Source organism: Passer domesticus, chromosome Z (genome assembly GCF_036417665.1).
Source record: "Passer domesticus isolate bPasDom1 chromosome Z, bPasDom1.hap1, whole genome shotgun sequence".
NCBI classification, from domain to species: domain Eukaryota; kingdom Metazoa; phylum Chordata; class Aves; order Passeriformes; family Passeridae; genus Passer; species Passer domesticus.
The window spans coordinates 48324884-48340229 of NC_087512.1; the positions used below are offsets into that span (position 1 = coordinate 48324884).

Genomic DNA, 15346 nt, shown 5'->3' on the forward strand with positions numbered 1-15346 from the left:
TTTTTAATGTATCTCACTACACCTACCAGCAGACTGGTACAACATTGATTTAATGCTTGGAGACAAACAGCTCAGACTTCTACACTGACCTTTTCTTGTGGTTTTTTTCTCTCACTTCAAGAGTCACTCAGTGTTGCCTCCAGAGCACTGACACCCTACAGCAAATTTATCCACAGACTTCAGCACAAAACTGGGACACCCGAGTTGGTGACACAACTCCACAAGGTCAGCTTTATTCCCTCCTCCCTTGCCACAGCAGAGGACTCAGTGTCAGAGCCTCTGGAGAAGCGTGGAGGGCAGGGCTCGGGGAGATTGTGCCCGTGCAGGATTTGAACTAAAGGCACCAGGAAGCACCAGCCCTGCAGACAGGAGCTCAACTCTGCTCATCTCCCTTGCTGCCAGAGGCAGGCTCGGAGCAGCCATCTCACACCTCTCTAAACCAAGGGGGACTCTGTCCTTACCAAGCTCTTCGGGCTCCTGGGAATTGTTCCCGCACCTCCTGGTGCCAGGCAAAGCTCCTTCTGCTGCAGCTCTGTCCACAGGCTGCCCTCCTGAAGACTCAGGGGCAACATTAATATTCCCCTTGAAAGAGAAACAGAAAGGAAGAAACCCTTCTCACCAGTTACACCAAACACCTGGTCCAACAACTCCATGGCTCACACTCTTAATCCCTTGTTCCTAACAAGAACTCTGGGCCCCAAAGCCCTTCAAGAGTCAAAACAATTTCACTTCTCAAACACAGTCCAAAAGCTGTCAAAGCTGACAGTGTTGAACGTGGGGGTGACACTGAACACATGGAATGGCTGCTAAGGAAGGAGTCCTGGCACAGAGATTTGCTCCTCCTCCACAACCCTGAGCAAAGCAGTCTCATCCAGGCTGCAGCTTGGCAGGGACTGCGTGGGAACACACATCTCTTCCCACAGAGCTGCCCAAGAGCAAGGTGACTGAGCTCTGCAACATGGACAGCAAGACTGGCCAGTTTGCCCAGCTGAGGATTTCCCAGATGGAGACTGGGCTGCAGGCACCAGGTTACCCAGAGGACAAGAAAGCTGCAGCTCCAGCCCAGCCCCACACACGGCTCTGGGAGCGCCCACACGCCCGGCAGGGCTCACACAGCAGCAGCAGCAGCTGCAGCCCAGCCCTGCTTTGCCTTGGCCTTCCCACCCAAAAGAGGCACAGCCTCTGCCATGTCCCTCCCTGCACGGGACACTTGGCAATTCTCCAAACACTCTTCTCTTCTTTCCCACCAAACAAAGCCTCTTAGAACCTGCAAAGCTTCCACTTCCTCACCACAAACACCCCTGCACGAGGGATTCTTCCCAGGAAAACAGGCACCCAAACCTGGCCAACACAGGCTCACACCTCTTCATCCTTATTCAGGGGGAGACTTTTTCATTCCCTCTTCTTTAGGAAGTCTTGTTTCACCAAGCAAATCTTTTCCTGTCCATTCACGGAGCTGAACTCAAGAAGCCTTTGCTTCTCAGCCATGCAACAACATTCACAAGCTCTCAGCTCCCAGCCCTTTTCTTCCCTGTCCAATGCAGTTACCTGAGCAGAGGGAGAAAACATCTCCTCCAGCGTCTCAAGCACCATGTCCAGATCTGGTGGTGGCAATTCCTCTTCCCCAGGAGTATTCCACAGCCAGCTGGGGGCTGTCCATGGTGCAAAACCAGCACTGCCAGCTGGAGCGCTGGGGCCTGAAGTGCCTGGGGTGGCTGCAAGAATCCAAACACATTGGTCAGGCTCCACAATGTGGCTTTGGGACACAGAGCTCTAGTGCTGCCTTGGATCAAACATCACAGGAAGCACAGAGCAACCTCAGTTCCAGAAATGTATTCAGACTTGCCAGGGGATTGGGGGAGTGAGTTCTCCTCTTAAAAAATATTTATCCTAATTCACATGTACACAGATTAAAGCATGGATTGTAAAAGGGATATAGACACACACACACATTTTATAACCACAGCCTTTTGCATCTTCCCAGCAGCTTTGGGATTTGGCTACATTTGGTTTCTCATCACAAAAGACCACAGAAAGTGGATTCACCCAGGAAGAGCCCAGATCTTCAGACACACATGCTGAAATTAAACCGTGAGTTTTTTCTAAAACCAGCCTTGTGGGTGAGGCTGTATTCTGCAGCTCCAACTCTTCTGGGGCAGGCAGAGCTCATTTCAGTGGTTTGGCTTGATTTTCAGGGCAGACAGTCTTAAAGCTCTGCAATATCCTCTCACCATCCTAGTCTGGCTTCATTCAAAGAAAGAGGGGAGTGCACCTAACACTGATGACTTGTTAGGCAATATCTTTTGCCTTGCCCTTGTACCCCTACAGAAGGGCTGTCTGGAAAATGCCCAGAACACCCTCCAAATCTGCAGCAAGGACAGGAAAAGCTGGCAGAAAATCCTTCTGTTTTCAAGATCCCTCTTCCTAGGCGACTTGACACTTTCTACCCGATTCTCGCTTGAGATCTACCCATGATAGAGCACTGCAGGAAAACTCTTTAAAGGGTCACTAACCAGGACCTGCTTGGAAAGCAAGGGTAGAAACTCTTTCCCTACCTGATGAACTGCAGGCTGGCAAATACTGCTCTGAAGATGTGCAGCTGCTTCCCTCTGGAGAGGCCATGGAAGGGCTGTGATGGTCTATGGGACGCAGAGAAACCATGAGCTCAGGGCGGCATCTGCGGTCTATGGGAACCAGCGGAATGATGAGCTCACGCTTGAGATGAAATTTGCTGGTGCCTGGTTCCTCTGATGAAACCCCAAGAAATCCAGATGAGGCAAAGACTTTCTTGGGAGATGTCAGGAAGAAGTCAGACTCCTGAGCACCTGCGCTTAGCCTGGAAGGGCCTGGAGGCAGCTGTAAACCCTCAGGTGAGGCAGCAGTGAGGTCCTGGTATGAGAGCACTGTGTAGCAGTGAGGGAAGAAGAAAGGAAGCAAAGAGAAGGCCGGGTCACTATTGGTCTTTGGGTGTGTTTCCTTTGGCAGCAACTGTACTTCTATCAGGAAAGACAAAAGCTCCCATCCTCCCAAACAGGGTGAGAAAGAAAAAAATCCCCACATATTCTGGGGCTATTCAACTAACAATTCCTTGTCTAATTAGCTCTGCCCTATTCGTTCAACTGTCTGGGAAAACTGTCCCACTGCTGCTCCTTGGCAGAAGGCAACTGCCAGAAACCCAACTGCCCGGTGCTTTCTCCTCTGCTCTACAGGGACAGGAGGCTCCCTCCAGCTGCGCTTGACCGGGACAGGGCTCTGGGCCAGGCAAGGAGCAGCGCCAGCCACGGCGCACGGCTGGGCCAGCTGCAGCCGAGCGGGCCGGGCTGTGGTGAGCGCAGCCGCGGCGGGACCGTCCCGCAGCCCCGGCAGCCCGGCAGAGCCGGCACAGCGCCGGGGCCCTGCCGGCACAGCTGCCTTGCCCAAGGACAGCCCCTGTGCCAGCCGGGGCACAGTTTTGTTGTATCTTTGACCCCTACCCTTGAGGCGTTCCAGACTATTAGGACTCTTAAGTCATTTCAGATGACTTTGCTGAGGAAGGCTGCTCTGCTGTCATTTTCTGAAACACAGTGAAATGCTCCCTCTCTGGGTGCCTGTTCCCTTCTCTGCCCCACAAGACAGCCAAAGTGAGCCCATTGCCAGCAGGAGGGGCGTGCACGTGGGGGATATCCTGGGGAGAGATGGCCAGCATGGAGCACTGCTATTGTGATGCCAAAATTCTGGTGGGGAGAAAGCTTCTTGTGGCTCATGTGCAAGCTGAGCTTCCTCTCCCCTTTCAAATCCTTTCAGAGTCTAGTGCTCTGTCAACAGTGCTTCATTTCCATGATGGAATTCTGAAGTCCTTTCCAAGAAGATTTGCCTGAAAGAGAACAGGTCTGGCTTGCAGGGCATTGCTCTGTAGGCCTTAGGAAGTCACTTGGTCTGCCCTCACCCACCTCCTGCCCAAAAAACACATGAAAGACCAAAGCTTTGCCAGCTGTGACAGTGCCCCAATGAGAAGGCAGTTAGGGGCAAAATAATGAGAATTATTTTGCTGCTGGCACATCAGGTACCAGTGGGTGAAAAAAGCCATCTGTCAATAGTTCAGCTGACAATTAGGGAGGGGAAGGTGCAAAGAAAGGAAGAGGTAGAAACATCAAAGGAATGAGAGGACTATGTACAGATGTTGAAGGTAGCAAGAAGAAAAAATCAAAAGTAATTGGATAAAATACTGAAAAAATTAAGCAAGGCTTCTCCTGGTGCTGGATGGTGCATTGAGGGATAGTGTAGGCAGATTTGGGTGCCCATCCCAAAGCCATCACCTGTTTTCCCTCTGCCCTGATGGGTCCAGGCAGGCTGTTGATCTGCATGGCCACTCCCAATCCAGAGTCCTCTGCTCTTCATGAGAAGCTCCCCATAAGTTGTCTGGGTGTCACCCCTTGTGGCTTCTCTTCTCCTGAGGCTTGGTGTTGGTCGTTGTTTGTCTGATCTGTGGCTGTATGGTCAGTTCCTGGCCCCTGCCCTCCAGCACAAGCTCCCACGACTCCCCCTTTTTTGTTTGATTTATAATTAAATGTATAACAATCATAGTAAAAATAATAATTTTGTCTTAACTAAAAACAACACAACACTTAATAGACTTTAACTAAACTTGACAATTTAAATTAACAGGTGGGTTCATATTGCAGAGCACAGCTAAACAATAAGAGAATTTGATTTCCATTCCCCCTTGCTTCTAAAGCCCTGAGACCCAGGTTGCTCCCTGCCACTCCATTCCCCCTCACTCACCCACAAAACAAGAGAACAGAAAATCAAAAGGACTTGTGGTGGCACCTTCCCCTGTGCCCTTCACCAAACACACAAATCAAAAGAAAAGCTTTGATGGAGGACTAGTGTCGGAACCCAGAGCATCTCTCTGGATGCCCTGGATGTCTCAGAGCCCTGGCAGGGGCTCAGAGACCCTGGCAGGAAGCCAAAGACACCTGAATGTGAGATAATGAGAGAAATTCAGGCCTGAATGGTGAGGGGAAGATACTCACTTGATAAAACTTGAATTATAACGCACTGTACAGGGGGGTTTTATATGTTGTACAGGGGGGTTTTGAAATTCTGTACATGGGGGTCAGGGGTACTAAGATGGAGGAATTTGGGCATGTCCTGTCCTTCTTCTTTCTTCTCCTTGGCATCCACGTTCAGGATGATGTTGGCATGTGTGGATTGGTTCATAGGGAAAGTGCACTTGCCAACAAGGGCGAAAAGTATTGGAAATTAAAGGTAAATATCTTCTACGTAGTTTTTACTAGAAAAGAGACAACCGCCCCATGGGCGGGAGAGAGTGCCCTTGGCTGTCTTGCTGATCAGACCTCGGCTGGACAGACAGAAAAACTTTGTAGATAAGGAACAATAAACTCAACTGAAGACCGAAAAGCAAGAGTCCAGACTCCTTCTTCGAGAGTGCGGCCTGCCCAGAACCACCTTTTCCCGTGCTGGGGCAGAGACCACTGGCAGCCGACCCCGGCAGACTGGCCTGTGGGGGACCTTCTGGCAGGGCCAGGAACAGGTCTCCTGTGGGGGCAACAGAGTCGGTCCTCTGGCTGTTTTATTGTGAAATCTCATTGTAAGTTTGATCTCTAAAACATGAATTCCAACAAAAATGGGGAATGGCTAATACAGTAGGAAGGCAAGAGTAGGGCTGAGGGCTGTCAGAAAGTGGGTTAGGGTAGACTCCAGTTTGGCATGGCCAGTGCTGTCCTGGCAAGAGGACAGAAAAGGAGGGGAGATGGCAGATGACTGGTGGCTCACCTGTGCTCTTGAGCAGGTTCCATCTCCCATCCTCTCCTTCTCAGGGATAGTGGGTTCAGGGAAGTGAGGGGTACAACAGGAAAACTGGGAAAGGAAGTTTGTTAAATATTGTGCAACTAAATTTGAATTTAAATGTCATCAAATATACTGTCCGATACCACCGAACATCACACAGTAAATGATTTTCAATAATTTTCAATAATCACTGTATATTGAAATGAAAAACAGGACTCCATGGGAGAGGTTAAAGTTCTAGGGAACATTGTTCCAGGGCATAGCCCCAGGAAGTCCCCTAGCAGTGTCCACAGTGGCTCACACAGATCCAAACTGAACAAGTTTTCACTCCCTCATGTTGGCTTCAGTTCCCGTGGCAGAACTTGCCTTCCCACTGGACACTCACCTGTGCCTGATACTGTGGAGAAGCCTGGCTCCCTCCCCCTCTGCCCACAGCAACACAGACACTCCCAACCTTTCCCAAGAGCTGCAACACAACCACAGGCACAGGAGCATCCCCAGCAGTGACACCACTGCTCGGCTCCATTCTGTCCTGCTCTGCTCCTCTAGTCACAGCTGCAAGCCTGTATCTCCACAAGAGGTTGTGGCCTGGAGGCGATGAAGGAAGATGACCTTTGCTCACAAACAAACCATGTCACAAACCCCATCCATGGGTCTTCCCACATTGGAGAAACACCTGACCATTCAGAAGAAATTTAGAGCCTATTCACAAGGTGAGAACAAAGAGAAGTTCCAACACAGAGAAGATTTTATTTATTATAGTATTTATTCACTCTAAACAAACTACAAACTACAAGCTATAAGCTACAAACTAGAAACTACAAACAACAACAAAGGCCTCTTCCAGGGCTAGTATCTCCTGCCAGACATAAACTGCTGTGTGGCCATGATCAGAGGCACCAGGGTGGAGGTCGGCTTGGCTGATGTAACAAACGGATGCTGCCCAAAGAGAAAAAGAAGCAATGAACTTCTACTTTCCCCACAGGCTGAAACAGGCTTTCTCTGGCTACCAGAAAGATACAGAAAGGAGGGCATTCTGTGCAATGCTGTCTCCACATCCAGGACGTGCAGCCGCTTTGCCTTTTACCTGCAGAAGTTCCTGGGCAGACCAGCGCCTGTCCTCGTCCCTCTCCAGGCAGCAGTGCAGGAAGTCTCGCAGCCACGCCGACTGCTGCCTGGGCTTCTGCAGCTTCGGGGGGGCCCCGGTGCTTATCAGCTGTTGAACCTAGAGAAGAAGGAAATGCCACACTCTACCTGTCTCCTTCGCACCCCAAACTGCTCACACAGACCCCACTGGACAAGCTCCACTCTCCAGTGGCACTTTACTCCCTAGCCCTACTAAAACAACCCAAAGCCAGAGGCAGCCATAGCCAGTCCAGTATGCAAAGGCTCTTCCCTTGACCCCTGATTTCACTGGCTGCTGGAATTAGCAGCAGCTCCATCAGCAACAGCACACTTTGCTTCTCTGAGCACTGACACCACCTCTTCAGGCATTTTAAAAGAAGGACTTCCATCTCATTCTACTATTTCCAAGGATTATTTCACAAAATGCAGCTCAGCACTGCTCCCTGCTCCCTGAGGCAAAGCTTCTGCCAAGCAAAAGGCATCACGATTTTTTGGTGTTGTTCATGCACAAAAATGGCAAGGGGATGATCTGGCCAAGAAGCACAAGAGACTGTGCAGCCTGGAACCTATCATTTTCAGGTGTTGGCAAGCTTCCCAGGCAGAAGGATGGGAGCAGATTTTGTCAGGGTGACAGCAGTATCTGAGAGCAGCTGCAGCGTACCGTGCGGGAGGTTTTCATCAGGTACGGAGGCGCTCCTTCCACCATCTCGATCCCCACAATTCCAAAGGACCAGATGTCCACTTTGGGGCCATAGGGCTTCCTGGTGAAAATTTCTGGCGCCATCCAGTAAGTAGTCCCAACAGCTGATCTCCGTTTGCTCTGCTCAGCAGTGAGCTGAGCAGCAAGGCCAAAATCAGCTGAGGAGGAAAAACCACTCTGATCAAGCCAGCGTGAATTAGGAAAGCAAACAAAAGAAATCCCCACTGTACCAACGTCCAAGAAGGCAGTGTGGAACCCAGCTGTAAAGGGGCCATACAGCCATTCCTCAGCCTGCAGCCGAGGAAATAAGGAATTGGCCACTTAGCAAAAGTCCCCAGTTTCAGGCAGTGGCTTTTAGTCCCTGAAGCTATTAGACTGAAACTGCCTTGCTTGGGAAGGGACACACACAACCCAAAGCCACTCCTGGGCCCTTCTTCCCAGCAACACCTCTCTGCACCTTGTGGCTGTGCTCTGTGCTTGCAGCAGGGCAGCCTGCACTGCCACAGGCCCCTCTGCAGGGAACTGGCAGCCACCCAAAGGCAGCCCCACACCGCAGCCCGCCACGGCTGAGCCTGGCCAGCAACACCCACCCAACTTGACAGATCCATCCAAGCCCAGGAGAATGTTGTGGCTTTTGATATCGCGGTGGATCACTTGATTGGAGTGCAGGAAATCCAGGCCTTGCAGGCACTGAGAGAGGAAAAAGAAACACGAGCCTAAGTGGATTTCATCCCACAGGCAGGGAAGTGGCACATCTGAAACACTGACTTCCTGGGGGATGGTGAGCCATGGCAGGACAGGCTGCTGGCAAGGGCAAGAGCCTGCTGCTCCACCACGAGGACAGCAGTGCCTTTCTAAGTGAGGGTGTGTTTGCTTCTGAGAGAGAAGGGGCAGTTGTTCCTCTGGCCAGTGCCCGGCAAACACAGGCTGAAGGAGCCCTGCTGCAGTGGCTGTGCTCTCTCCAGCCAGACAGCAGTGGATGCCTTTGCAAACACCACTTTGGGTGCAAGGCTCTCCTTTGAGGCTGAGCTCTGGGAGAGTCCTGTGAGTATCTCTTTGTCTTTGCCCCTTGCTTCACTTTGCGCCACCATCACATTTGCCCTTACAGGGAAGGAATGCAGCACACACAGGCACCAGGGAAGTGTTTAGAGAGGCAAACACAAACACGCTAGAAGAAGGGCAGGGACACTGGCAGGCACTTCAGATGGTCTTGCTACTGCCAAGGACATAAGAGAAAGGCTTGGAAAGAGAAAGGCTTGAAGAGAAAGGCTTCTCTTTTCAAGAGAAAGGCTTGAAATCTCTCCTCTCCTTATCACCCATTTGGAAGGACCATCCCGACCAAGCCATGGGAAGCAGAAGCGCCATCCCTTACCTCCCGAGAGACAGCTGCTATCTCTCCTTCTGCCATGTGAGTCTCCCTGATGACATCATGTAAAGAACCTCCGTCCATGTATTCCATCACGAGCCAGAGTTCCTCGTCCACCAGGTAGCTGAAAGGAGGAAACAACAGCATGCAGAATAAGGCATGCACTTACATGACCTGGTGGATTCTTGTTTTCTGTGTCTCTCTCAGAGGAACACAGGAGGAAGTGAGTAGTCATTCACTATGCTCTACAGGGTTTGAACTCTGTGCAGTGTAAAAGACAGCTCGGTATCCACACCAACGCAACAGGCCAAGGGAAATACAATAGACAGTGCTTTGTTAGCACTTCAAACCCAGGGGAAAAATCAAACCCCAAACCCAACAAAACAATGTGGAGAGAGGACAGGAACTTGGAGGCTGTTGGCTCAGTAAGACAGGGCCCAGTCCTGTCTTTGAAAGCGCCCTTCACACTAGGTATGCCAGGAAAGATTAATGCAGCCCCAATGCAATCTCCTTCCAAGATGCTGTAAATCAGCCCAGAAACAGGAATTAACAGCTCCATCCTCTTTTGCCAGCGCCCAAAGGAGTGGTTGAACCTCTGGCTTGCAGGATGTGAATGACCTTTCATGGCAGGACAGCAGAACCACTCACCTGTCTACATAGTTCACAAGGTTGGCATTCTTAGTGCCACGCATGACCTGGATTTCATTCAGGCACAGCTCACTGCTGCTCTCTTGCAGGAGACTAATTTTCTTGATGGCCACCTAAAACAACATGGAAAACCATGAACCAAAGAAGTGTGTGGCACACGTCCACAAGGCGAAGATGGAGACAGTGATTATGGGATGACCGTAGCCCAGCTGGGCTGGGCCAAACTGCCCTGTGACTGGACATCAGACTGCTTGCTTGGGCACCTCCCTGGACAGAGAGACAGATACCCTTTGCCTTGTAAACAGGGTCTAAGCTCTCCACCTCAAACCTCTAACAACACTCACTGTGCCCACCGTCTTCCACCAGGGCCTTACTTTATCATTCCCATTGTCATTGACACACCTCTTGCAAGCAGGAAGCCATTTTGTGCCAGTAAAAATGGAGCAAAAGTGCTGGGAAACCTTGGGCACTTCTAGGGGGCTTGATCATTCCTCCAGCAACCACTGGCATTCTCCATTGCACAACTACAAAGCAAACTCTTACAGACAGGACAGATACAATGCTGTCCTAAAATCATCCGGAGCGTTATTCCCCCTAAGAAATACAACCCTACATATTTCACAGAAAAAATGCCATGATGATGAAACCATCATTAAGGACAAAATAGACAATCCTAGCACTTCCTCACTTCATGAATTTGCATTTCATTCCACTAAAATACTTTACTTCACACCACTGATATTTGCAATTACTGCCTGACTGTAAAAAGAAATAACCCAAGCCTGGATCCTCTAGGGATGTACACCAGGCTCTGAGCAGGGCTTAGGCCCTTGACAGACTCCTTGCAGACCTCTCTCTCTCTAAGTACAGATCCCAAGGGCAGCACTGCAGGTGGCTACAGAACTACCAGCACGATTCCCATGTATTGGCTAACAGCCAGAAATGAGAATTCAGGAACCCTGCAGCCCCAAAGAGCAGTGCCATGCTCTGAGACACCACCTGGGCACTTAGACCCAGCCAGCGTGGCCTCCTCTGAACGATACCGCTTGGCCTCCTTGCATCCCCTGGGGCAGCTGGGAAGGACAAAATCTGTCCCCACTGTATTTGGCAGGCAGACATTGCTCTGCATTCCATTTGCCTTTGCAGCAAAGCTCTGCTGGCGACCCAAAGCTCAGCCACAGCTCACAGCAGAGGGGAGGGCACTCGAGAGCTGCAGAAGCTGCGGCGCTGCTTGACGCTTACCTCTTCTCCTGTGGCAGACTCCACTGCCATGCACACAGTGCCGAAACCCCTAGAAACAAAACAGCAGCAGAGAAAGATATCCTTTAGTCCCTGCAAGTGCAAAACACTGCAGTCCAACGGGAAAAAAGTCCTTGGGCAAACAGTAAGTGGAACACGACAGATTCTTCTCTGGGTCTTTTCTCCTTTTTCTTTTCTCTATCTGTGCATGTGTCTGATTCTTCCAGGAATTTACCAGTTGGGTCTTCTCACATCTCTCCTTGGAGTCTGTTTGCCAAACTCAAGCACCACCACTCAGGCCTTCTGAGAAGCCTGAAGCCCTGTAACAGCCATTGGAGGAAATCCTCTAGACACAGATTCCTTTTCCAGCTTGCAAGGAAAATAGTGTCCAGCCACAGCCAGAGCAGGCAAAGGCTTCCCTTGCTGCACACACAAATGGAGAAGTCCTCAAAACACAGGATCCTTAGACAGCTGTGCTCTGGGTCCAGAGCCGTTGGCAGCTGCTTCTCTTCAGTGCACCTGACACTGGAAGGACTCTACTTTTCTGGTGACTTCTTGTACATTTGGCTTCTGTTCTGGGGTGACATTATGATGCTTGCACCCCCAGTCACATGTTCTGTTTATGCTGGATGTTATATTCTGTGCCTCCAAGATTGGATCAGACAGTAGGTGTCAGGAGAAGAGGGAGCACAGAGTTTTGTTATCAACTGCACTCTGCCCCGCAGTCTGCTGGAACACGGAACTCCAGTGTTGTTGTCTAGGCACAGTTGGGGTAGAGCACCACACTCCTTTTGCTTTTTAGTTAGTTAGTTAGTTTAGCTGGCTAAGGCAGTCTGAGTTTTCCCTTTACTGTTTTTCTTTCCCCTTTCTTGGAACCATTCGAACCTGCTCCAGACTGGGACCCGGCAAAACATCGAGAGCTCACACTTTGTAGCCCACCAGGGCCTACTCTGCAGCCTTTCCCAGCACTGGAGGGACAGATAACACAGTGACAAACCCCAGGAGAGACTTTCTGAACTTGCCATCTCTTCAGAGCAGCAAATGAGTTTTGACATCCAGTATTGTTCATTTTGTGTGCTGGGGAGTGCTTTGCCTGTTAAATAAACAACTTCTTTCCACTTATCTCCAAGGAAATTGTTCCCACACCGGCTGGGGGCAGTGGCCATGTGGGTTTCCTTTTGGGAGGGGCCCTGTCGGGAGGTTTCCTCCCAAAATTGCCCTAAACCAGGACACATGGTACAGAGAAAATGTCGCAAATCAATCCCATCTACAGTCAGCAGAGCTGGCTTTCAAGGGGAACAGCTTGGTGGATTCTTTGCAGCAAAGGCCTAAACCCCACAGGATCCACGAGGGGTCTGCCATCAGGCAAATGATGCCTTTTCCTCTAGAGTGCACTGGCACTGGGCATTCCCCTGAAGCTTTGTCTTTTGCCACCTCAGTCACAAAAGAGAGGTGCTGCTTTCATTTCTGCTTTTGGCTTCTAGACTAGGTGGTGGTCATCCTGACCACTGAATCTTGTTTTCAGCAAAATACAGGAAAGAAATGTTACCGAGAGCTGCTTCCTGATAGCTAACTTGACCTTTGAGGCAATGGGGTTTCTCCTCCTTTCATTCCCACGTATTTTGTATTATTTTGAGACACTCAAAAATTATTTCTCCTACAAAAAGCGGCAAACAGGTGCAAACACACTTGAGGGACAGGAGATCTGCCAGGTGCTGCTCTTTGCTGCAGGAAAGACATTGCCAGCATCCAGGTGTCTCTGCTGTGCCTTTAGACCACAGCTATAAATGCTGGCCAGCACTGAGAGATCACCAGGCATCATCTTAACGCAGTGTCTGAGCAGCTTTGGAGATTGTCACTCCAGGGAGATGTGACACCAGCAAAACGCACAGCCCCTTGCTTTGAAGAAGGAACTGTGGCTGCACTCACCCTTTGCCAAGAGTTTCCACTTCTGTGTATTTCGCCTCAGGATCTCCCTTGCTCACCAGCATCTCTGTAAAAAGCCCAAGGAAAGATGCTCACTTCAAAAGAGATCACACCCTGCAGCAGATCACAAAGGCAGCCCCACTCTCTGGGACACTGGGCCCTCTCAACTCAGTCAGTCGGGAAACAACAACACCACCGCACCAGCACCACCTCAAAAACAGCAGCAGCAAGACAAGCAGCCCTGCAGCGCAGATGGCCTGCACTAAACTAAAAGTCTAAACTGCAATCTAAGCACATGGAGAAACAGTCAGAGGAGACAGGGATCAGAAAACTCTAACCAAGAGAAATGATTGTTTTCTAGAAACATTAAGGGCAGCAGGAAAAACAAAACCTTCCTGTTCTTGGCAATGAACACTCCGTGACATTCAACACAAGCTTTCATCCTTGCAAACATCAAAGGCATCTTGGGTTCTGGCATCAATTTTTATCATCAGCTGCTCTCTCCAGAACAGGAAGAATAGTGTGCTTCCAGCAGAGCCCAGATGTCCAGCTTTAAGCAGGACTTTGCCTAAACAATGCCCTTCAGCCTTTCAGGAGCAGCAGCTCATGTTATAAGCTACTGTGATGGCCTCAGGAATGAGGCCCCTCAGCCTTTAGGACAGGCTGAGTGCTGAAGATGACCTTGGCCGTGCCCACAGCAGCTGGGCCCCGCAGGAGCTCCTTGAGGCCTACTCATTCGCGAGGTCACAGCCTCCTGCTCAGCCAGAAGCAAGCTCTGCTTGGCCTTTTGCCTACAGGGAAGCTCAGGCAAAGCCAAACCAGGCCGAGCTGCTCTCAGAGGCAGGAGCAACACCCCGCTGATCCCTCACCACCTCAGGGCACAACAACAGGTCCCGTGTGGAGGCCTCAGGACCTGGCACTCAGCTGAGCAGGAGCAGGAGGTGGGACAGCTCATGCCGACACACGCACACACAAGGCACCGCTCCGGCACACAAGGATCACAAAGGACCTACTCAGCACGGCCAGGCACTTGTCCTCTGTGCTCTCTCGCTGCTGCTCTCTGCTGCCAGAGGAGCTAGTCGTGCTCCAGGTGCACGAGCTGCTCGTGCTTGAGCTTCCAGCCTGGGCACTGGAGCCTTCTTCCCAGCCTTCAGCTGCAGCTCCTGCAGCTGCCAGGACAGAGGAGGTGGAGCTCTGGGACAAGAAATGAATTTGGGTCACAAATGTGCCTGGCAGAGATGCCCCTCCCATCTCATTTCAAATGCACACCCCTAGGAAGATGCTGCTGGCCACACCCAGGGCTCTTCACCTCCCAGCTTGTGCAGCTTGCTTCAACAGCTCAAGGCACAAAATCCCAAGGCTGCTTTTACATGACGGACAAAATGACACCAAAGACACTGCTACTCCAAGGGGGCACTTACTGGTGTTGTTTGCTCCAGCCCTGGGCTGACAGCAGGGCCAGGTTCATTGGCACCTTCCTCCTCTTCAGCCTCTTCCTCGGGTACAGAGGCAGCCAGAGCAGGTGCTGACACTGCCCTTGTGCTCTGTGGACAGTCATTAGCACGAGGGACAGGAAAGAACCTGTCATTCACAACCTTACCTATATTCAGCTACAGGCCCTGCTGCAGCTCAGCTCTTCCTTTAGCTACTGACAGCTGCTCTGTGGGGAGGGCCAGGTCCCTCCTGGGAACAGTGCCACCTCATATCCTGCAAGCTTTTGAACTGCATCTTTGCACTGCTCTCCTCACAGGGGACAGGGAGCCTGCACAGCCACTGGCCACCAAGGGCCTCACTTGTACCCCAGGAGCATCCAAAGACATCCTAATGCTACCTCTTGTCTCTTGCTAAGACAAATTCACAGCCCCTTTCAGAACAGTAGGAAGGTGCCTACTGCCTACTGTTCAGATGTCTGAACAATCCAAGTTCCACTCCCCTTTTCCAAGCCTAACTGACTGGGGGAAGGGCTGGAAAGATTCCAGCCCTCAGCATCTTCAGCCAGGCACGGGAGGTGCTGTCTGATCAGAAACTTGCAGCTATGCTTTGCTCCAGCCACAGCACTACCCAGAGCTGCCACTTACTGATGCTGGATGCTCAGGCCCTGCAGTGGCAGCAGGTGCAGTTTGGGGAGCATCTTCCTCCCCTTTGGCCTCTTCTGCAGGAAGACACATAGCCAGAGGAGCCTCCGAGGTTGGTGTTGGGCTCTGCAGACAGACAGCAGCATGAGGGACACATGACCTTCTTTATATTCAGCTCTAGACCCAGATGCACTAAGGAGAAATCATCTGTAGGGAAATGGGATTCTAAGTTGTTCCAACTCAAGTGAAAAGGCACAGTTAGATGGGACTGCACTCTCTTGTGCAGGTGAAATTCCATCATAGCTTAAAGCACCAAGCAACTCCACTTTCAGCAGCTTAAAAGCTCTGAAAAGGAACTGCAGAAAACAGCCCAGGCTCCTCCTGCTGCTGCTGCTCTTGCTGCAAAGAGTCTGGACTGTACTTTCATTCATGCAACCAGGCTGGCACTGGACTGCAACAGGCCCAGCTCACAGCTTG

At 50.9% G+C, this 15346-nt stretch overlaps 1 protein-coding gene across 1 annotated transcript; it reads right to left on the minus strand.

Moving 5' to 3' along the window:
• Positions 1–1171: 1171 nt before the first annotated feature.
• On the minus strand, positions 1172–14348 carry LOC135290568 (serine/threonine-protein kinase PAK 3-like). Its single transcript, XM_064404493.1, has 11 exons — positions 13808–14348; positions 12798–12861; positions 10872–10920; positions 9630–9742; positions 8988–9105; positions 8206–8305; positions 7577–7773; positions 6878–7015; positions 3474–5859; positions 2556–2903; positions 1172–1715 (listed from the first exon to the last, which is right to left on the minus strand). The coding sequence occupies exons 1-9, from the start codon at positions 14043–14045 to the stop codon at positions 5638–5640; spliced, it is 1239 nt and encodes a 412-aa protein (XP_064260563.1). The 5' UTR covers positions 14046–14348; the 3' UTR covers positions 1172–1715; positions 2556–2903; positions 3474–5637.
• Positions 14349–15346: the final 998 nt, after the last annotated feature.

Bases quoted from the DNA above. Each gene is read 5' to 3' on its own strand.
- LOC135290568 (XM_064404493.1), bottom strand. From the start codon at position 14,045: ATGGGAGGGGCATCTCTGCCAGGCACATTTGTGACCCAAATTCATTTC. The intron at 12,862-13,807 runs GTAGGTCCTTTG...GGCTTTTTACAG, and splicing joins CAAGTGCCTGGCCGTGCTGA to AGATGCTGGTGAGCAAGGGA. The intron at 5,860-6,877 runs GTAAAAGGCAAA...TTCCTTTCCCAG, and splicing joins CTGCCCAGGAACTTCTGCAG to TTTTCCTGTTGTACCCCTCA.